Source organism: Myotis davidii, unplaced genomic scaffold, assembly GCF_000327345.1.
Source record: "Myotis davidii unplaced genomic scaffold, ASM32734v1 scaffold677, whole genome shotgun sequence".
Classification (NCBI taxonomy): Eukaryota; Metazoa; Chordata; class Mammalia; order Chiroptera; family Vespertilionidae; genus Myotis; species Myotis davidii.
This window is the reverse complement of record NW_006288363.1, coordinates 127,518-144,548: the sequence shown is the minus strand read 5'-3', so window position 1 is coordinate 144,548 and position 17,031 is coordinate 127,518. Positions and strand designations below refer to the sequence as shown.

Genomic DNA, 17,031 nt, shown 5'->3' with positions numbered 1-17,031 from the left:
TATGCAAAAGCCTCTGCGCACAGCTTGGGTGGGGCGGGGTCTCAAGGAATCAACAGGGCGGAGCAAGCAGCTATGGCTGCTCCTCAGTCCTACCCTAAGAGGCCCCGCATCTCAGTGTGTCGGTAATCGTTGCAAGCACCTCTGAGAGAAAGCTGGCCTCGAGTTCCGACCGATGCCAGACAGTCCAGTTTCTCCCCGTATGAGTCTGGGTCCCCAGAGACTCTCCCAGAACTGGAGTTCAGAGCAGTCAGTAACTTGAGACTCCCTCCTGATTGAAAAAAACAACCGTGTCCTCAGTTGCCAGCCCTTTCTGAGTGCACCTCCATACCTCTGCACTTTACTTTCACACCGCACCTCCTCTGAGTCTCAGTGTGCTTTTCTCTTTCCTTCTAGTTGTAGAATTTCCACTCAGCCCGCCTTCCTGTGGTTCTGAATGATGTCCGTTTTGTTGTTTAGTTATATTTTTGAAGTGGTTGTGAGAGGCAGCAATTTCCGGTGTTTACCTATGTCGCCATCTTGGTTTCTTCTTTGAAACATGATCATTTTTATTAACTGCAGGACTCAAGCTGGCCTAAGGAAGGTTGACTGTCAGGATGTCATCATTTCTGTGGTAGAACATTTTGTTTGTTTTAACCGAACAACTTAATGATTTGTCTGATCACAAAATCCGCTTCCATATTACTTCTGCTAAGTGCCACTTTTTTACATAGAATGGGAGTTTTATGAGTCACCATTTTGAGAGAAGACCAAGCTCATGCCTACTCTTAAACAGTTTGGTCACAACTATTTTAAAACGTATTATGCAAAAATCCTGAAGAAAAATACACCAAATGTCAATGTTAAATAGAGGCTGTAGGTGATTCTTTTACTTCTTTCTTGCATTTTGATTTTTTTCTAGATTTTAAATAATGTGCATGTCTTATTGGATAACTTGGATGGCAGGTGTTATGTGGCCCCTCCAGCCCTTTATAACCTGGGACTATGAACCAATAGCTCTGTGGCTGCACCTTGTGTTTCAGTGCTGGTGGTGGAGCTTCTGCAGGTCACTCTGAGGAGCCCACAGCGACTGTTCTCCTTGCAGGTGCGGGAGCCACCGTGGGGGTTTCTGCCCACTTCCCCAGCACTGCGGGCAGCAGCACCCTCTCTCCTTTCCATCGCGCCCATAAAGGTAGGCAGGTGCCCAGGTACTGGTCTTCTGGAGCTAACCACCTAGACGTAAGTGGGGGGAGTGGGTGGCTGGAGAGGAAGAGAGAAAATAATTATAGAAATGACCATGAAGCTCTTCTCCACTTCAAATCACCTCCCTCCTGTGGTTTAATCTCAGTCAATGCCCTCAGCTTCTAGAAATTAGAAATATCTCTGGGAGGAGGGGAGCTGCTCACTCCTTAAGTGTTGGCAATGCTGCTCAGGACGAGGGTGGAGAGGAGCCAGCTTCCTGGGCTGTGGTGGCCCTGATGTCAACAGCAATTCTGTTGCAGGCTTTCATCTGAACCTGCTGATCTCAACATTGAATATCTATTTCCAATAACTACATTTCACTCCCCAGTCCTTCTGGGGTAGAAGGATGGGGGAGGACCCCCAAGGTCAACAGTTTCTCTCAGAGCAAGACCTCACACTGGCTCCTCATCCCCTCTTTTACTGTCTCAATGCCACCTGTGGTTTAAGCATATTTATGGCCCAGTCCTCAGAGAGGCAGGGTTGCCTTCAGATTCCCACAGTGCACTTGGCACGCATGCCGGCTTCCCAAAGCAATCGAACCAAGGGCAAGCACCCCGGGGACAACTGGACAAACACAAGCCATGGCACACGGGATGGTCAAAGGAACTTGTGGGGCTGGGTTCTCATACTAAGCAAGCATTTCGGAATCTGAAGGTCCTAGGAAGTGTCCCAGTAGCAGGGACATTGTTCACAGGGCGTGGTCTTAAGGAGAAAGGGCCCTGCCTGGTGGGTGGGTTCCTGCAGGGACACTTGAGTCCTAAGGCATTGCCTTCTCTCCCCAACTTCAGCAGAGCTCTCAGGCCAAGGACACCTGGCTGCAGCTCTGATCATTGCCATGTCCACCATCTTTATCATGGCCATCGCCATTGTCCTCATCATTATGTTCTACATCATGAAGACGAAGCCTTCTTCCCCAGGTGACTGTCCCCCAATGCCTGCCTCATATTCCCTCTCCCCTGAGCAGCTCCATCACCTTACCAGTCGATGAGCCCAGCTGCTCACACCCTTCTCTTTCTCTAACTAGCCTGCTGTACCAGCCACTCAGTGAAGAGTGTGGAAGCCCAAGTGAGCCAGGAAGGAGAGAAGAAAGAGGCCCAAGGTCTGCAAACAGAGTCCCCACAAGCATGGGAGTCTGTCTTCAGGGTGGAGATTGTCTGACCCTCTTTTCACTACCCCAGCAGCCTGGCCTTCTGACTGGCTAGGCTCTTTGCCACTTAGCACAGGGATCCTGGGAAGGGGTGTCAGTGCAGCCACGTGGTGCTTAATCCTCAGGGCATTGTGATTTAGTCACCAAGCAGGTCTGCTAAATAGGAAGTAAGCAGCAGAAGGACAAGCTCAGAGCTGGAGCTGACACTAACTCCTCCATTCCCCAATCTTTCTGTTTACCCACAGACAGTGTGGTGATTTTCTCTGAAAAGGATGAATTTGAGAAACTGACAGCAGCTCCAGCAAAGACTGCCAAGAGGTATGTCAAACCAAAGCAGCCCCCAGTTCCAGGCTGAAGTGAGGAGTCCTTGGGGTCCTGAGTAGGAAGGGCAGCTGGCCACGCCAGGGGAGAAGTGCTCTGAGAAACCTGGCAGCTGGCTGGAGGTTGTGCGGGGGACAGCTCCAGAGGGAGCAACCAGCAGCCAGCAAGCAGCGCAGTCCTAGTCAGCCCAGGGTCTCAGCCTCACTGTTGGCCTACAGCATGGCCAGGGGGTGCTAGGGGCAGGTGGTGAACCCCTGCCATCCTCCAGGGCCAGATGCCCCAGGCCCTTCTCTGCAACGTGCACCTGCCTCGTGCGGACCCCACAGCTGCCGGGTTAATATGACAGTTAGTTGCTGCTGGCAGTGCGCATGCTGACAGCACAGTGCTGACACCAGGACTGATGTCCCCACGATACTGCAGCAGTGGTGATGGAGACGGCTACCAAACACCTGGTGCAGGTCACCCTCCAGTGTGCATGTGCTACCTTCATAAGCCCTATGAGCAGGGTGCTAACATTGTGCACATTGTAGGAAGCTGTCATGGGCCTACAGTCACAGACCTAGGGAGTGGCAGGGCTGGGGGCCAAGCTCAGGCCATCTGGCTGCAGTGTGTGTTCCACAGGCTCTGGCCCAAGCGCTAACACAGTGAAATAAGGCCCCTTAAGGAAGAGATTGGACGCATGAAGTCTTTACCATATTTGCCACACACACGTTGGGATGTAGAATCAGCCCCAGCTTTAACATCAAGAGTGAAGGGAAGTAAACTTCTTTTAATCCTAACCCAAGGATAAATTCCCATTGATTAGAGAGAGAGAAACATTGATCAGTTGCCTCCCACATGCACCCTGACCAGGGACTGAACCCACAACCAGGTATGTGCCCTGACTGGGAACCGAACCCATGACTTCTCTGTGTATGGGAAGACACTCCATCCATCTGAGTCACCTGGCCAGGTCATTTGGACTTAGTCCTCCTTAGGTTCCAAAAATCCATGCCACGTTAATAGTCCACCCTTGGCTGTCCCAGGACCCCATCCACACAAACGCCCCTGTGGCAGATGCGGGCAGAGGCCATGCGGAGTCACCGAGCTGGCTGCGGAGGAGCAGGGGCTCCGTCCCTCCTCCCTGACTCCCAGCGTGGGAGCTTTCCAGGGGACTTGAACCTGGCAGAGCCCTGCTTTTTAGGAATGATAATGAATCAAGATGTTTGCATGGAGCTTTGGCATTTATAAAGCACTACCCAACGTGTTATCTCATCTAGAAAACAACATCCTGACACAAGGGTAGGAAGCAAACTTAGATCGTAAAATCTTTGCACACTGGGGAAGAAAAGCAATTGTGTGCGCTCAACGTGGCAGTTCTGTAGAAAATGGTTATTTCTGATAAGTGCCTCTGTTGCCAATGGTCATTTTTCACAAATTTTTGGTCTGAGTAACTTTGTGCACATCTGGCAAGGGTAGGCCAGGTCCAAGCTGCTGTTACCAGGAGAGAACCCAGGCTGGCAGCTGTGTGGTGGGGACTGGGCTCTGCAGTGTGCCTCTTGCAGACAAGTCGCTCCTCCAACCTTCCTCTGTCTAATCCCATGTGGTGGGGGGAAGAACACTCAAAAGAGCAGGGACACACCCTATGACTTAAGTTTCCTCTAAAGACGAAGGAAATATTTGAGGATCCTACTTGTTTCCTACACAAATGTTAAATAAAAATTAACACTCAGCAATTGTTTTAAAAGACAAGTCACTGAGCTTTCATCCCCTCCGCCTTCTCTCAGGTCTTAGGGAAAGGGCCTGAGGCCACTCAGTGGTCTGGGGACAGTGGTGCCTTCCCACCTGGCCTGCACGCAGTGGGGCCAGCAGCAGGCCAGCCAGCTCCCCCGGGGCCAGAACCCTGGTGGGCGTCTCTCACCATTTCTGCTTTCTTTGTATCATTCTGTCCCCTCGGTTATGTTGAGTGTGGGCTTCATTACTGCAATCCAGTTATTAGCAAATATAACTCTTTAGCCAAACCACAGGAAACAAGCAGGATGCCTATAAAAAAAGAATGTTGTTTTCATATATTTGGAATGATTTTGAGAGTTTGAGCTTCAACCCACATGTGCTTAGGGGTGCGGGCTAGGCAGTGAGCAGCGGTGTGACTGAGCCACCCGCCTTCCTGCAAGATTTCCCAGAGCCCCTCCCTGGGCTGCTGTGGTGCTCACCCCATGGGCACACATCTTAGCCAGCCCCCCTCCCAGGGGCTCCCCAGGCTCAGGCTCTGTGTATGTGCATGGGCTCTGTGTGCAGCTATCCCAGAGAGCTGGCCCGCCACATTGTTTGCTACATGAAAACACAAGGTTGAGCTCTGTGCTTCTCTGGATGAAATATAGAAAGCCATATCATATTCAAGAACCCTTTCCCAAACTGGATGGGGTGGAGAGATGAGCTGGTGCCATCCCTACCTCACTGGCCCCTGCGAGTCCCCCTTACCCAGTGCCTGTGGGCCACCCTGCATCCACCCTCCTTGTCCGGAAAGGAACAGAGAGCAGGCTGTGGCTTTCTCATCTCGTGCCCATGAGCTGCTGAGTAAAAGTTTAAGAAACTTGTCCCTGCTCTGCCCATCACTGGAAGGACGTGTCCAGGCGGCGCCTTCCCAGGCAGCGCTAATAAAACCCCTCCTTGTTTCCACAGTGAGAATGATGCCTCATCTGAGAACGAGCAGCTGCTGAGTCGGAGCATGGACAGTGATGAGGAGCCTGCCACCGACAAGCAGGGCTCCCCGGAGCTGTGCCTGCTGTCGCTGGTCCACCTGGCCAGGGAGAAGGCGGCCACCACCCCGAAGTCAGCCGGGGTGAGGCTCTGGCAGTCCATGCGCACACCTTGCGATTCACTGCGCGGTTGAGTAACACCCAGGAGACACGAGCCCCTTCTCCAATGAGTCTGCTGTGGGGCACGGTGTTACTCCCACCGCCCAAGTTAGCAAACACAGCTGGAGTGACAGATTTAAAACAAAAGATTGTAAAAACAGAAAACTTATTTCTCTTATGTAGCTTCATAGAAGAAAATAAATAAGCAAAGACAAAAAGTTAAAATTGCTTGGAATGCCATAGGACAGGAAAAACTTCGTAAACACATTGCCCTATATCAGTGTTGGCAAATCTTTTGAGCTCGGCGTGTCAGCATTTTGAAAAACCCTAACTTAACTCTGGTGCTGTGTCACATATAGAAATTTTTTGATATTTGCAACCATAGTAAAACAAAGACTTATATTTTTGATATTTATTTTATATATTTAAATGCCATTTAACAAAGAAAAATCAACCAAAAACATGAGTTCGCCTGTCACCTCTGACACGTGTGTCATAGGTTCGCCATCACTGCCCTATATCCAACCACACATATAATAGTTAAATATAACTATTTATAATATAGCTATATGAATACACAGTTATATACTATATGAATGCATAGCTATATGCTATAGAACAAATAGCTGTGTACTATCTGACCACACAGCCATATAGCGACATAGCATGCACACTTTCATGTAAGAATGCTCCACAGGGTTTGTCCCCTGAAGCAGGCCACCTGAACGGTGCTGTGGAGGGGTGTGGGGCTGCCTGCCTAGGCTACTTGAGAGTCTAGCATCCAAGCCTCAGGGCAGCTCGGTTGCTAGGCAGTGCTGCCCTTGGTAAAAGCGTCCCTGTTGAGAGACTAGATCGGGCCTGGGTTCTGACAGAGACCTCATGAGCTGTTCAGTTCAGTGACCTCTGCAGTGGGGCCTGTCACTTGCTGAACCCTGGAGGCCGAGGGAGTGGTTACGAGGGGGCCTAGGGCCTTTCAAGGAGGGCCAGTTCTATACCTGCCCGTTATGGGCCTCATCTCTTGGCTGCCTGCTGGCAAGCTGAGGTCCCTGGCATTTATCCTACAAATAGACCAGTGCACATGTGGCCTCTGGTTGTCATGTGAGTCTACGCCCAGTGAGCCTAAGAAACCCGCCGTGGGCAGGAAGGGTGCTTGAGTTGCACAACCCAGAGGAAGGCTTTCTTTCTGAATTACAGATAAGATGTTCACGTGAGGACTTGATTCAGCATCACTAGCTGGAAACCAGGGGATAGCAGCTTTCTGCCAACATTGAGATGGAAGACTTGATTCATTGTTTTCTACCATTCCCTCCTTCCTGAAAATTAACATTCTCTGAACTATTTTCATAGATTCAAAGTCGAAGGAAAAAGATACTGGATGTGTATGCCAACGTGTGTGGAGTTGTCGAAGGTGAGCATAAGGAGGACTGTCCAGGGGGACACTCACCCAGGTCTCACTTCCCAACCGCCGGGGAGGGACTGAGAAACGTCACCCGTCCAACTTGTCATGCTCCTCATCAGAAGCACTGGCGGAACTGATTTCAGGTGGAGGGACATGGAATTTGATTCCAAGCTATGTTAACACATTTTCCCAGCATTTCCCTTTAGGCCAAGGAGCCAGCATTCCCCTAGTGCAGGGCCTCGCTGAGGGGCACATGGAGTCAGGACACCGGCTGCTCTAGCGAGAGCATGGGTGGAAGGGCTACGTGTCCTCCCGTGCCCCACGTGCTGTCTCTTTTTGGCATTATCATCTCCAAAATCTTTGATAATCATCAGTTATCCAAAATGTGATAGCCGTCCTTCCCTTCCCTCTCACTCGCGGTGTGTGGCGGTCTCCCTTCGTAAAGATGTCTCCTAACAAACTGAGTCAGACTGCCCAGGCTGTGGGCACGACTGAGTTTATATTCTGGTTATATTTCTATCTGAAACCAGAATGCACACTCCCAATTTCTTCCAAATGATGTTTCTATATCACTATCTTGTCTCCCAGGAGATACAACTCCCGTCACTGAGGATAGGGGGTTACCCCAGCTTCATCGGGCCACTTGGTTTTGTCTCCCTGGCCCCCTCCATGGACTTCCCCATCTGGCCCAGGCAGCAGGCGTGTAGCCTGGTACCCACTCATTTGTCCACTTGGGCCAAGCCCAGCACGCTGAACCCAGGGCAGGCTTATTGGCTGGGTGTTCTGTTGGTCAGAAGTAACTCCTGAGGCTGAATCCAGGGGGCCAAGAACTCTACTCAGCTGTGTGCCGAAATGTGGCCTCGCTCCATAAAGTCAGGCCCCAGGCCAGCCTGTCTGATCCAGCTTATGTGGCTGGAGCCATCAGCTGCCCAGTGGAGGATGGTCTGAGATTTGCATTCTATCACCCAGGAAAGCTCTTCTCTGCTCCAACGGTGTCTTTGTTTTAAGAGCCCAGACCTCAGGGACAGCGATTTTTCAAATTAATTTTAGGAAAGAGGAGCTCCTCCAGTGAGACTGGGTGGGTGAAGGGCTTGGAATCCTGTGCACTCAGCTACGCTCTCATGTGCCTACAGCGCCCACGGTGCCACTGGGAACCTTAGACCAGCAGTGCCAGACTTGAGTGAACATTAGCCCCTCGGAGAGTCTTACACTAGTTCCCTGTGTAATTAGTCTGGGGTGAGTCCCAGGCATCAGTGTCTTTTGTTGTGTTTTTAATTAAACTTTTCCTTTTGAGATCATCGTATTAGTAAGAGATAATACAGAGAGGCCGTGTGATACTCTTTACCCAGTTTCTCCCAATGGTAACATCTTGCCAGGCCATCCCTAGAGTCACAACCGGGGTGTTGACATGGATGCACTGAAGACAGCCCACAAGGATATCTATGCTTGCCCTTCTGTAGCCACACTCACTTCCTAGCTACCCCACCCCCTGGCAACCACTAATTTGTTCTTCATTTCTATAGTTTTGTAATTTCAAAATTGTTATATAAGTGGAATCATACACTACTGTAACCTCTTGCAAATGTCTTTTTTCATTAAGCATAATTCATTGGAGATGCATCCAGATTGGCACATGTATTGTAGTTTGTTTCTTTTTATTCCTAACTAGTAGTCTGTGTTAAGGATGTACCACAATTTGTTTAATCACTCATTCATCCATTTAAGAACATCTTAGTTGTTTCCAGTTTGGGGCCATTACAAATAAAGCTGCTGTAAATGTTCATGTAGAGGGTTTTATGTGAACATAAATCATTATTTCTCTGGGATAAATGCCCAGAATTGTTGGGTGGTATGGTAGATTAGTGTTTTTTAAAACTGGCAAACAACTTTCCAAAATGGCTGTACCATTTAATTCTTACTAGCAATGTATGAGTGATCCAGTTTCTCCACATCCTTGCCAGCATTTAGTGGTGTTACTCTTTTTATTTCAGTCATTCTGTTATGTGTCTTTGATATCTCATTGTGGTTTTTATTTGTATTTCCTTAATGTTGGAGCATCTTTTCATGGGCTTATTTGCCATCTGTATGACTCTTTGGTAAAATGTTTCTTCATGTCTTTTGCCCATCTTTCAGCTGAATTGTGTGAATTTTTTTTTTCTGTTGAGTTTTGGGAGTTTTTCAAAAAATTCTAGATACTAACCCTTTGATGGACTTGTGATTTGCAAATATTTTCTCTACTTTGAATCTTGTCTTTTCATTCTCTTAATAAGGTCTTTCACAGAGCAAAGTTTAAATTTTGATAAGTCATATTTATTATTTTCCTTTTATAGATTGCTTTTGGTATCAAAGCTAAGATCACTTTACCTAGCTCTAGATCCCAATGATTTTTTTTCCTGTGATTTTTAATTTTGCACTTAAGTCCATGAGCAGTTGGAGTTAATTTTCACATAATATGAGACTTAGGTTGAGGTTTTGTTTTGTTTTTTCCTCTACATTTTACTTTCTCCTGCAACATTTGTTAAAAAGACTATCGTTCCTCCATTGAATTGCTTTTGCACCTTTGTCAAAAATCAGCTTGGGCATACTTGTGTGGGTGTATTTTCTGGGTTCTCTGTTCTTTTCCATTGATCTGTGTGTCTATTCCTCTACCAAAATCACATAATCTTGACATATATATATATTCGACTGGTCAACCGTTTGACTGGTTGCTATGATGCACACTGACCACCAGCACTATGATGCGCAGGAGCTGCCCCCTGGTGGTCAATGCACTCCCACAGCCAACCTCCCCAAGCCGGCCAACCTCTGGCGATTCCTCTCCCTAGCCCCTGGGCCAGGGGTGGGTGGCAGCGGCAGCCTCCCTTTCCCAGGGAGGCTGAGGGCCAGCTCCCTCCTCAGGGCCAGCAGCCAACCTCCTGTGCCCCGACCCTCCCCCTGGCCAGCAGGCCCCAATCAGCCCACTGCCCACCCACCATGGTGGCGGCACAGTGGTGAGGGAAGAAGGAGAGGGGGAGGCGTGGAACCGCATGGTGGCAGGGCGCCAACGATGGCAGTATCAGCGTCTGGCGTCAGTTCCTTCCATGCTCAGCCCAGCGACCATCCCCTCCTCTCTGGCCCTTGATCGGCCTGGCCCCTATCGGCCTTGATTGCCAGCCAGGCCCAGGGACTCCACCCGTGCATGAATTTCATGCACTGGGCCTCTAGTATTTATGTAAGTCTTGAAATCAGACAGACTGATTGTTCCCACTTCATTCTTTTTTCTTTATTGTTTTAGCTATTCTAGTTCCTATGACTTTCCATATAAATTTTAGAATAATTGTTCCTATATCTACAAAATATTTTGGTGGGATTTTGATAGGAATTGCAGCAAATCTGTATACCAAGGTTTGGGAGATTTGACATCTATTTAGATTCTAAACCATGAAAATGGTATGTCTCTTCATTTATTTAGATTTTCTTTTATCCCTTTCACCAGCATTATATAGTTTTCCGAATACAAGTCCTGTACCTATTTTGCTAGATTTATACCTAAGTATTTCATTTATTTTTGAATGATTATAAATGATGTTTTACTTTAATTTCAGTGTCTATTTTAATTGCTAGTATGTAGAAATACAGTTGATTTTTGTATGTCTATCTTATATCCTGTGGCCTTGCTGAAGTCACTTATAAGGTTTGGTTCTCTGGTAGATTCCTTGACAATCACCCAGATAATCATATCTGCAGATGGGGCCAATTTGATTTCCTTTTTCCAATCTGTATGCCCATTCCTGCCTCATCGCACTGGCTATAACTTCAGTACTATGTGACTAAGAATGAGGAGAGCAGACATCCTTGCCTTGTTCCTAATCTTGAAGGGAAATCATTCAGTTTTTCACCATTAAGTATAACATTAGCCTAGGGTGTTTTTTGTTTGTTTGTAATTCACATTAGTTTCGTGAATAGATTACATTATTTCTTAAATATTGGATCAGTCTTGCATCCCTGGAATAAAGCCCACTCTTATGAATATAATTCTTTTAATATATTGTTGAATATAGTTGAATCCTATTGTCTAATCTTTTTATTATTTCTTTATTGATTTCAGAGAGGAAGAGAGAAGGAGAGAGAGATAGAAACATCAATGATGAGAGAGAATCACTGATCAGCTGCCTCCTGCACGCCTCCCACTGGGGATTGAGCCCACAACCCAGGCAGGTGCCCTTGGCTGGAATCGAACCCAGGACCCTCCAGTTTTCAGGCTGACGCTCTATCCACTGAGCCAAATCGGCCAGGGCTATTGGCTAATCTTTGGTTGAGGATTTTGCATCTGCTAGTACATTCAGGAGGGATATTGGTCTGTAGTGTTCTTTTTTTTTTTTTTGTACTGGTTTTGGTATCAAGCTAATACTAGTTTTACAGAATAAGCTGGGGAGTGTTTCCTCCTTTTCTATTTTCCAGATTTTATGTAGAATTAGTGTTAATTCTTTGAATTTGGTAGAGTTCTCCAATGGAACAATGTGAGCCTATAGATTTTTCTTGGGGAGTAGTGATTTTTAAAACTACAAATTGTACTTCTTTAATCATGATAAGGCTGTTCAAATTATCCACTTCAAACTGGGTGAGTGGTGGTAGCTTATGATTTTTGAGGAATTGTTCCATTTCATCTAAGTTGTCAAATTTATGTGTGTATTCCCTTATTATCTTTTTGACATCTTCAGGGTCTGTAGTGATATGCTCAATTGCTTGATATTGATAATTTTTGTCATTTTTTTATTTTTTTATTCAAAAATCTTACTAGAGATTAGTCCATTTTGTTGATCTTTTCAAAGAATTGGCTGGCTCTTTTCAAGTTTAGCTCTATTGTTTTTCTTTTTTCAACTGCATTGATTCATGCTCTTATCTTTATTATAGCTTTCTTTCTGTTTACTTTGGGTATATTTTGCTAATCTTTTTCTAGATGCTTGAGATGGGAGCTTAGATTATTGATTTGAGATTTTCCTCTTTCGTAATATATCTATTTTATGTATTTTGTAACTTATCTATTCTTCTCATATTGCTTTAGGTGTGTCCTAAAAATTTTGATATGTTGTATTTTCATTTTAAATTATTTTAAAATTTTCCTTTCAGATTTCTGTTTTGACTCCTGGATTATTTAGAAGTGTTTGTTTAGTCCTCATAGCACACCAAATGCATTAACAGTGGTGCAAGACAGAAGCCAGGTGAATAGCGGAGCTCGCAGATTGCACTGAGAGTCAGCACTGTGGAGTTATTCCCAATGCCAGTGGCTCTGCTCGAGGAGGGAGGCAGGATACAGAGCAGGAAGTGACTGCCAGTGACCCTTTCCAACCTGGGAAGCACCAATAGTTTTTGGTTACGGAACCTCCCAGAAAGATGAGGACCCCCACATCTTTCCTCCCTCACCCTCACATACAAACCAATCTTCTTAGAACAGAAAGTCAAGGAAGCTGTCAGAAACCTAATAAAGGTCTCTGAAAACAGTGTTTCTGCATTTGAAAAATAAACGATGTCTATAAATGCAATAACTCCATGGGTAAGTAAATGTATGAACCAAATACAATCTCTGCTAAAAAAAAAAAAAAAGTGTGTTGTTTAATTTCCAAATGTGTGTGAAGATTTTCCTGTTATCTTTCTGTTATTGATTTATAGTTTGAGTTCATTGTGAGAATACATTCTGCATACAGTTTCAGTTATTTTAAATTATTTTGTTGAAGTATAAGGCCTGCACTTGAAAAGAATGTATATTCTGTTATTATTGGTTGGAGTGTTCTGTAAATGTTGATTGGATTCTTTTGGTTAATGGTGTGGTTAAGTTCTATGTTGTAATTATTCTACCAGTTACTGAGGAAGAAGGGTTGAAGTTTCCAACTATAATTGTGGATTTGTCTATTTATTCTTTTAGTTCTGCCAGCTTTTATTTCACATCTTTGGGGCTCTGTTGTTTGATGCATACACATATAGGATTGCTCTGTCTTCTTTCTGAATAGACCCTTTTATCATTATATTATGTCCCTCTATGTCTCTGATAATTTCCTCTGTTCTGAAGTCTACTCTATCTGCTGTGATAGCCACTTCTGCTTTTCTTTTATTAATGTTTACATGATATATCTTTTTCCATTATTTTACTTTCAACCTGTCCACAGAGTTTTACTAGCCATTATTTTACTAGCTTCAGTGACGTATATAAACCTTACCTGCCTATGTCCTTTCTGTTTATAGTTGTCTTATATATTTCCTCTACATGTAGTTAGAACCACATCTGTTGCATCAACTTACAATAATAATTCAGAAAACTTGAAAAGGAAAAAAAGCCTATTATATTTACTCAAATTATGCTTACTGTGTTCTTTTCTGATGTTCCAAGGTTTATTCTTTTATCATTTCCTTTTTGTTTAGGGACTTCCTTTAGTCATTCTTTTAGGGTAGCTTTGGTAGTGACAAATTCCTTTAGTTTTTCTTTATCTTCAGAATGTCTTGATTTTGCCTTCATTCTTAAAAGATATTTTCACTTAAAAGATATGATACTGGGTTGACAGCCCTTTTCTTTTATTACTGGAAAACACTGTGCCACTTCCCTCTGCTTCCAGTTTTCTGTTCAGAAGCCCACTGTCATTCTAATTGTTTTCCCCTATAGGTAAGGTGTGGCTTTTCTCTGGCTGCATTTAAGACTTTCTTGTCTTTAGTTTTCAGAAGTCTATTTACGATGTGTCTGGAAATGACTTCCCTTGAGTTTATCCTGTTTGGAGTTTTCTCAGATTTTTTAATCTGTAGGCTTTTGTTTCTTTCCAAGTTTGGAAAGTTTTCAGCCATTATTATTTCTTTAAGCCCCACTTTCCTTCTCCTTACCTAGGACTCCATGAAACAAAAGTGAGAATTTTTGTCACAGTGTCACAGGTCCCTAGGGCTCTGTGTTTTTCAGTTTACTTTATCTCTGTTGTTCAGATTCAGTAATTTCCATTCTATTATCCAGTTTACTAACTCTTTCCTCTGCCTTTATTCTGCCATTGGACATATCTAATGAGTTTTCTATTTTTTGCTTTATATTTTCTTTTGCTTTATGTTTTCTATCTTTTGCTTTCAATATTGTTTATTTATTTCAAGCGTGTTTGAAATTACTTTTGAAGCATTTTCATCATGCCTTACTTAAAAACTTCGTCAGATAATTTTAACATATCTTACGTCAGTGTTGGTATCTATTGGTTGTCCTTTTTTCATTGATTTGTGATGGTTCCGGTTCTTGGTATGATGAGTGAGTATCTATTGAAACCTAGACTTGTATGTCGTGTTATGAGACTCTGGATCTTACTTAAGCCTTCTATTGTAGCTGGCTTCCTGTGATGCCTCTGTGGTAGGGGGAAGGGCGCCACCTTGTTACTGGCAGGTGTGATGCAGGTAGATGGTCAAGTTCCCACTCGGCCTATTTGACATCCAACTGTTGGCTCCTTTTTATTGCTGGTTTGGGAGTGGGAATCTGTTTCTGCAAGTGGTCTCCACTGATACAATGGGAGTTGAGGGCTTGTTACCAGCTGATAATAAGGAAGTCCAGGCTCCCTACTTAGCCTTCCCTGACACCACCTGGTGCAGGGTTACAGCCAGACTCCTCAGTCAGCCTCTGCTGGCCTTGGTGGTGGTAGAACCACAGTTTTTCTGTGGTGACAGCTGCAATAAAGCAGTATTGTCTAAATGTTTTCTTCTTGCTAAGCTTCTCTTTTCCTAGTGCTTTAATTCGAGAGAACAGGCTTTTGTTGAAGGTATTTTTGTTATTGTTGGAATTTGGATTGCTGAACTCTTCAGCTCCATGATTTGGATGATGAGGCAAGAGAAAACCCAAGAAACTCACCACTGTATCATTGCCCCAGTGCTGAGGTCCTCGGCAATCATTTTTCTCCACTTTCTAGAATCTTTTTATGTTTGCTTTATATATAGTGCCAGGGGTTTTAGCTCTACTTACCCAGAGAAATATTCCATCTTCCAGAAGTGGCAACACATCAATTTTTTTTTTAATGTTTCTAAGTGAATCTAATGTATAGCAAAGTCTGTGAACCACTGAGTTGGCTCACATTTCTCAAACACCAAGATTGGTCTGTCTTTGAGAGCATCTTTCATAAAGGCTACTACTGTCCCCGGAAAGGGTCATGGTACTATCCCTTTGACTTCCTTCCTTGCCCAGGTCCAAGTATGCAGGGTTACTCAACTGAGAGTAGCCTGTATGGAAGGCTTTGGTGATTGCTGCAAATGTTGTCGAGAGGATAACTGTTATAGTCAATATGGTTATGGTAGTTATTTTCTTAGGAGAAGAAAGGCCATTAATGAGATTGAGGTTTATGAAAAGACTTCTCATGTGGCTGCCGAAGTCCTGTGAACTGTTTGCCTTAAGCTATGCATTTATTTTGGGTGGTCTTCTGTATCTGTGTTTTATTTTACGTATTTTTAAAAGGTTTAAAAATAATTTAATGGTGTTGTCTTCTGTTGACTGCCATCTGCAGCATGACTGTGGCCCTTCCTTTCCACAGGCCTCAGCCCTACGGAGCTGCCATTTGATTGCCTTGAGAAGACCAGCCGAATGCTCAGCTCCACATACAACTCTGAGAAGGCCATTGTGAAAACGTGGCGCCACCTTGCAGAGAGCTTTGGACTAAAGAGGGATGAGATTGGGGGCATGACAGATGGCATGCAGCTCTTTGATCGCATCAGCACTGCAGGTTACAGCATCCCAGAGCTGCTCACAAAGTTGGTGCAGATAGAGCGGCTGGATGCTGTGGAGTCCTTGTGTGCGGACATACTAGAGTGGGCCGGCGTTGTACCACCTGCCTCCCAGCTGCCCACTACATCCTGAAGAGCATGCCTGTGGAACATTCTTCTTGGGATGCACCAAGGATCTAATGAGAGCTCAGGATCTAATGACTCTAGAGCTGTGGGTGATGCTAACAGATGGCCAAGAGTCAAGGGTATGTTACCAGAGTATGCCTTAGGTCAGGGGTCCTCAAACTTTTTAAACAGGGGGCCAGTTCACTGTCCCTCAGACCGTTGGAGGGCCAGACTATAGTTTAAAAAAAAAAAACTATGAACAAATTCCTATGCACACTGCACATATCTTATTTTGAAGTAAAAAAACAAAACGGGAACAAATACAGTATTTGTATTTGCATGTGGCCCGTGGGTCGTAGTTTGAGGACCCCTGCCTTAGGCTGTTTCAAGGAACAAGAGGAAATGAGGCCATCTTCCACTCTAAAGACTAAAGCTAGGATACTCCCAGCTACCCACCTGCAGCTCACCAGGTAGAATAAATATTTATTCAGCTAGCCCACTCACTATGAACGTGTTTAGGGGATATTGTTGGGCACTCAAGTGAGCCAAATAATGTGGGGATGACAGAGGTGAAGAATCTGGTCCCTGTTTAAGAAGTTTACAACCCAGGGAGAGACAGAGACATGTCCACAGCCACTTTGCTAGAAGATATCAAACAATCTGAATGAGGGGATTCTAAGAAAATGTAATAAAAGTTCTGAGAGAGATCGATGGTAAAGGCGTCATCCTCATGAAGAAAGCAGCTCGGGAATTTGGTAAAATGTCTACAAAATGCAGACACCCACTGTATGTATTGTTTCTGGATCAATACAAGTAGTTTCATAGGATAAAGTTGCCTCTTCCTGAGGCCATCATATTCCCACAGCCATCTGGTCACTAATGGGAGAACTTGCTCTGGAGCCTGCTTTACGTCACTGATAGGCAAGGCATGTGTCTGTCCAACCACGGAGACCTGTGCAGTAGTCAGTTTTATTTACTGCATGAGTTCTAAGCATGGGGATCCAGTTGTTTTTTATTACACATGAATTGCCTTCCAAATCTCATTTTCAGTCAGATTTGACCCTTTGGGGTCAGCGATGCTCAAAGGACACAGCCATTTATATTATATGTCCGGCTATTTTTGCTTCAAAGAGAAGTGGGTAGTAACTCTGCTTAAAAAGGGAAATGATTACTTCCTAACAGCTCAGCCACACATAACTCTTGATTTCCAGAGAGTGTGAGACTTGTGCATGAGTTACATGGCGTGAGAGTTTTAGGCGCTGGCTTTCTGAGCCAGTCAGGGAAAGTAGAGCCCCCCTGTG

The 17,031-nt window shown here is 44.9% G+C and overlaps 1 protein-coding gene across 1 annotated transcript in view; it reads left to right on the top strand.

The window, feature by feature from the left end:
• EDAR (ectodysplasin A receptor) overlaps positions 1 to 15,878 on the top strand; it is a 33,102-nt gene extending 17,224 nt beyond the window's left edge. The window contains exons 5-11 of the mRNA XM_015561680.1: positions 1,082 to 1,168; positions 2,010 to 2,135; positions 2,243 to 2,317; positions 2,611 to 2,683; positions 5,348 to 5,507; positions 6,871 to 6,931; positions 15,436 to 15,878. Coding sequence (XP_015417166.1) covers positions 1,082 to 1,168; positions 2,010 to 2,135; positions 2,243 to 2,317; positions 2,611 to 2,683; positions 5,348 to 5,507; positions 6,871 to 6,931; positions 15,436 to 15,758 — 905 coding nt within the window. The 3' untranslated portion in view covers positions 15,759 to 15,878. The remainder of the gene's footprint in view (positions 1 to 1,081; positions 1,169 to 2,009; positions 2,136 to 2,242; positions 2,318 to 2,610; positions 2,684 to 5,347; positions 5,508 to 6,870; positions 6,932 to 15,435) is intronic.
• The last annotated feature ends 1,153 nt before the right edge of the window (positions 15,879 to 17,031 follow it).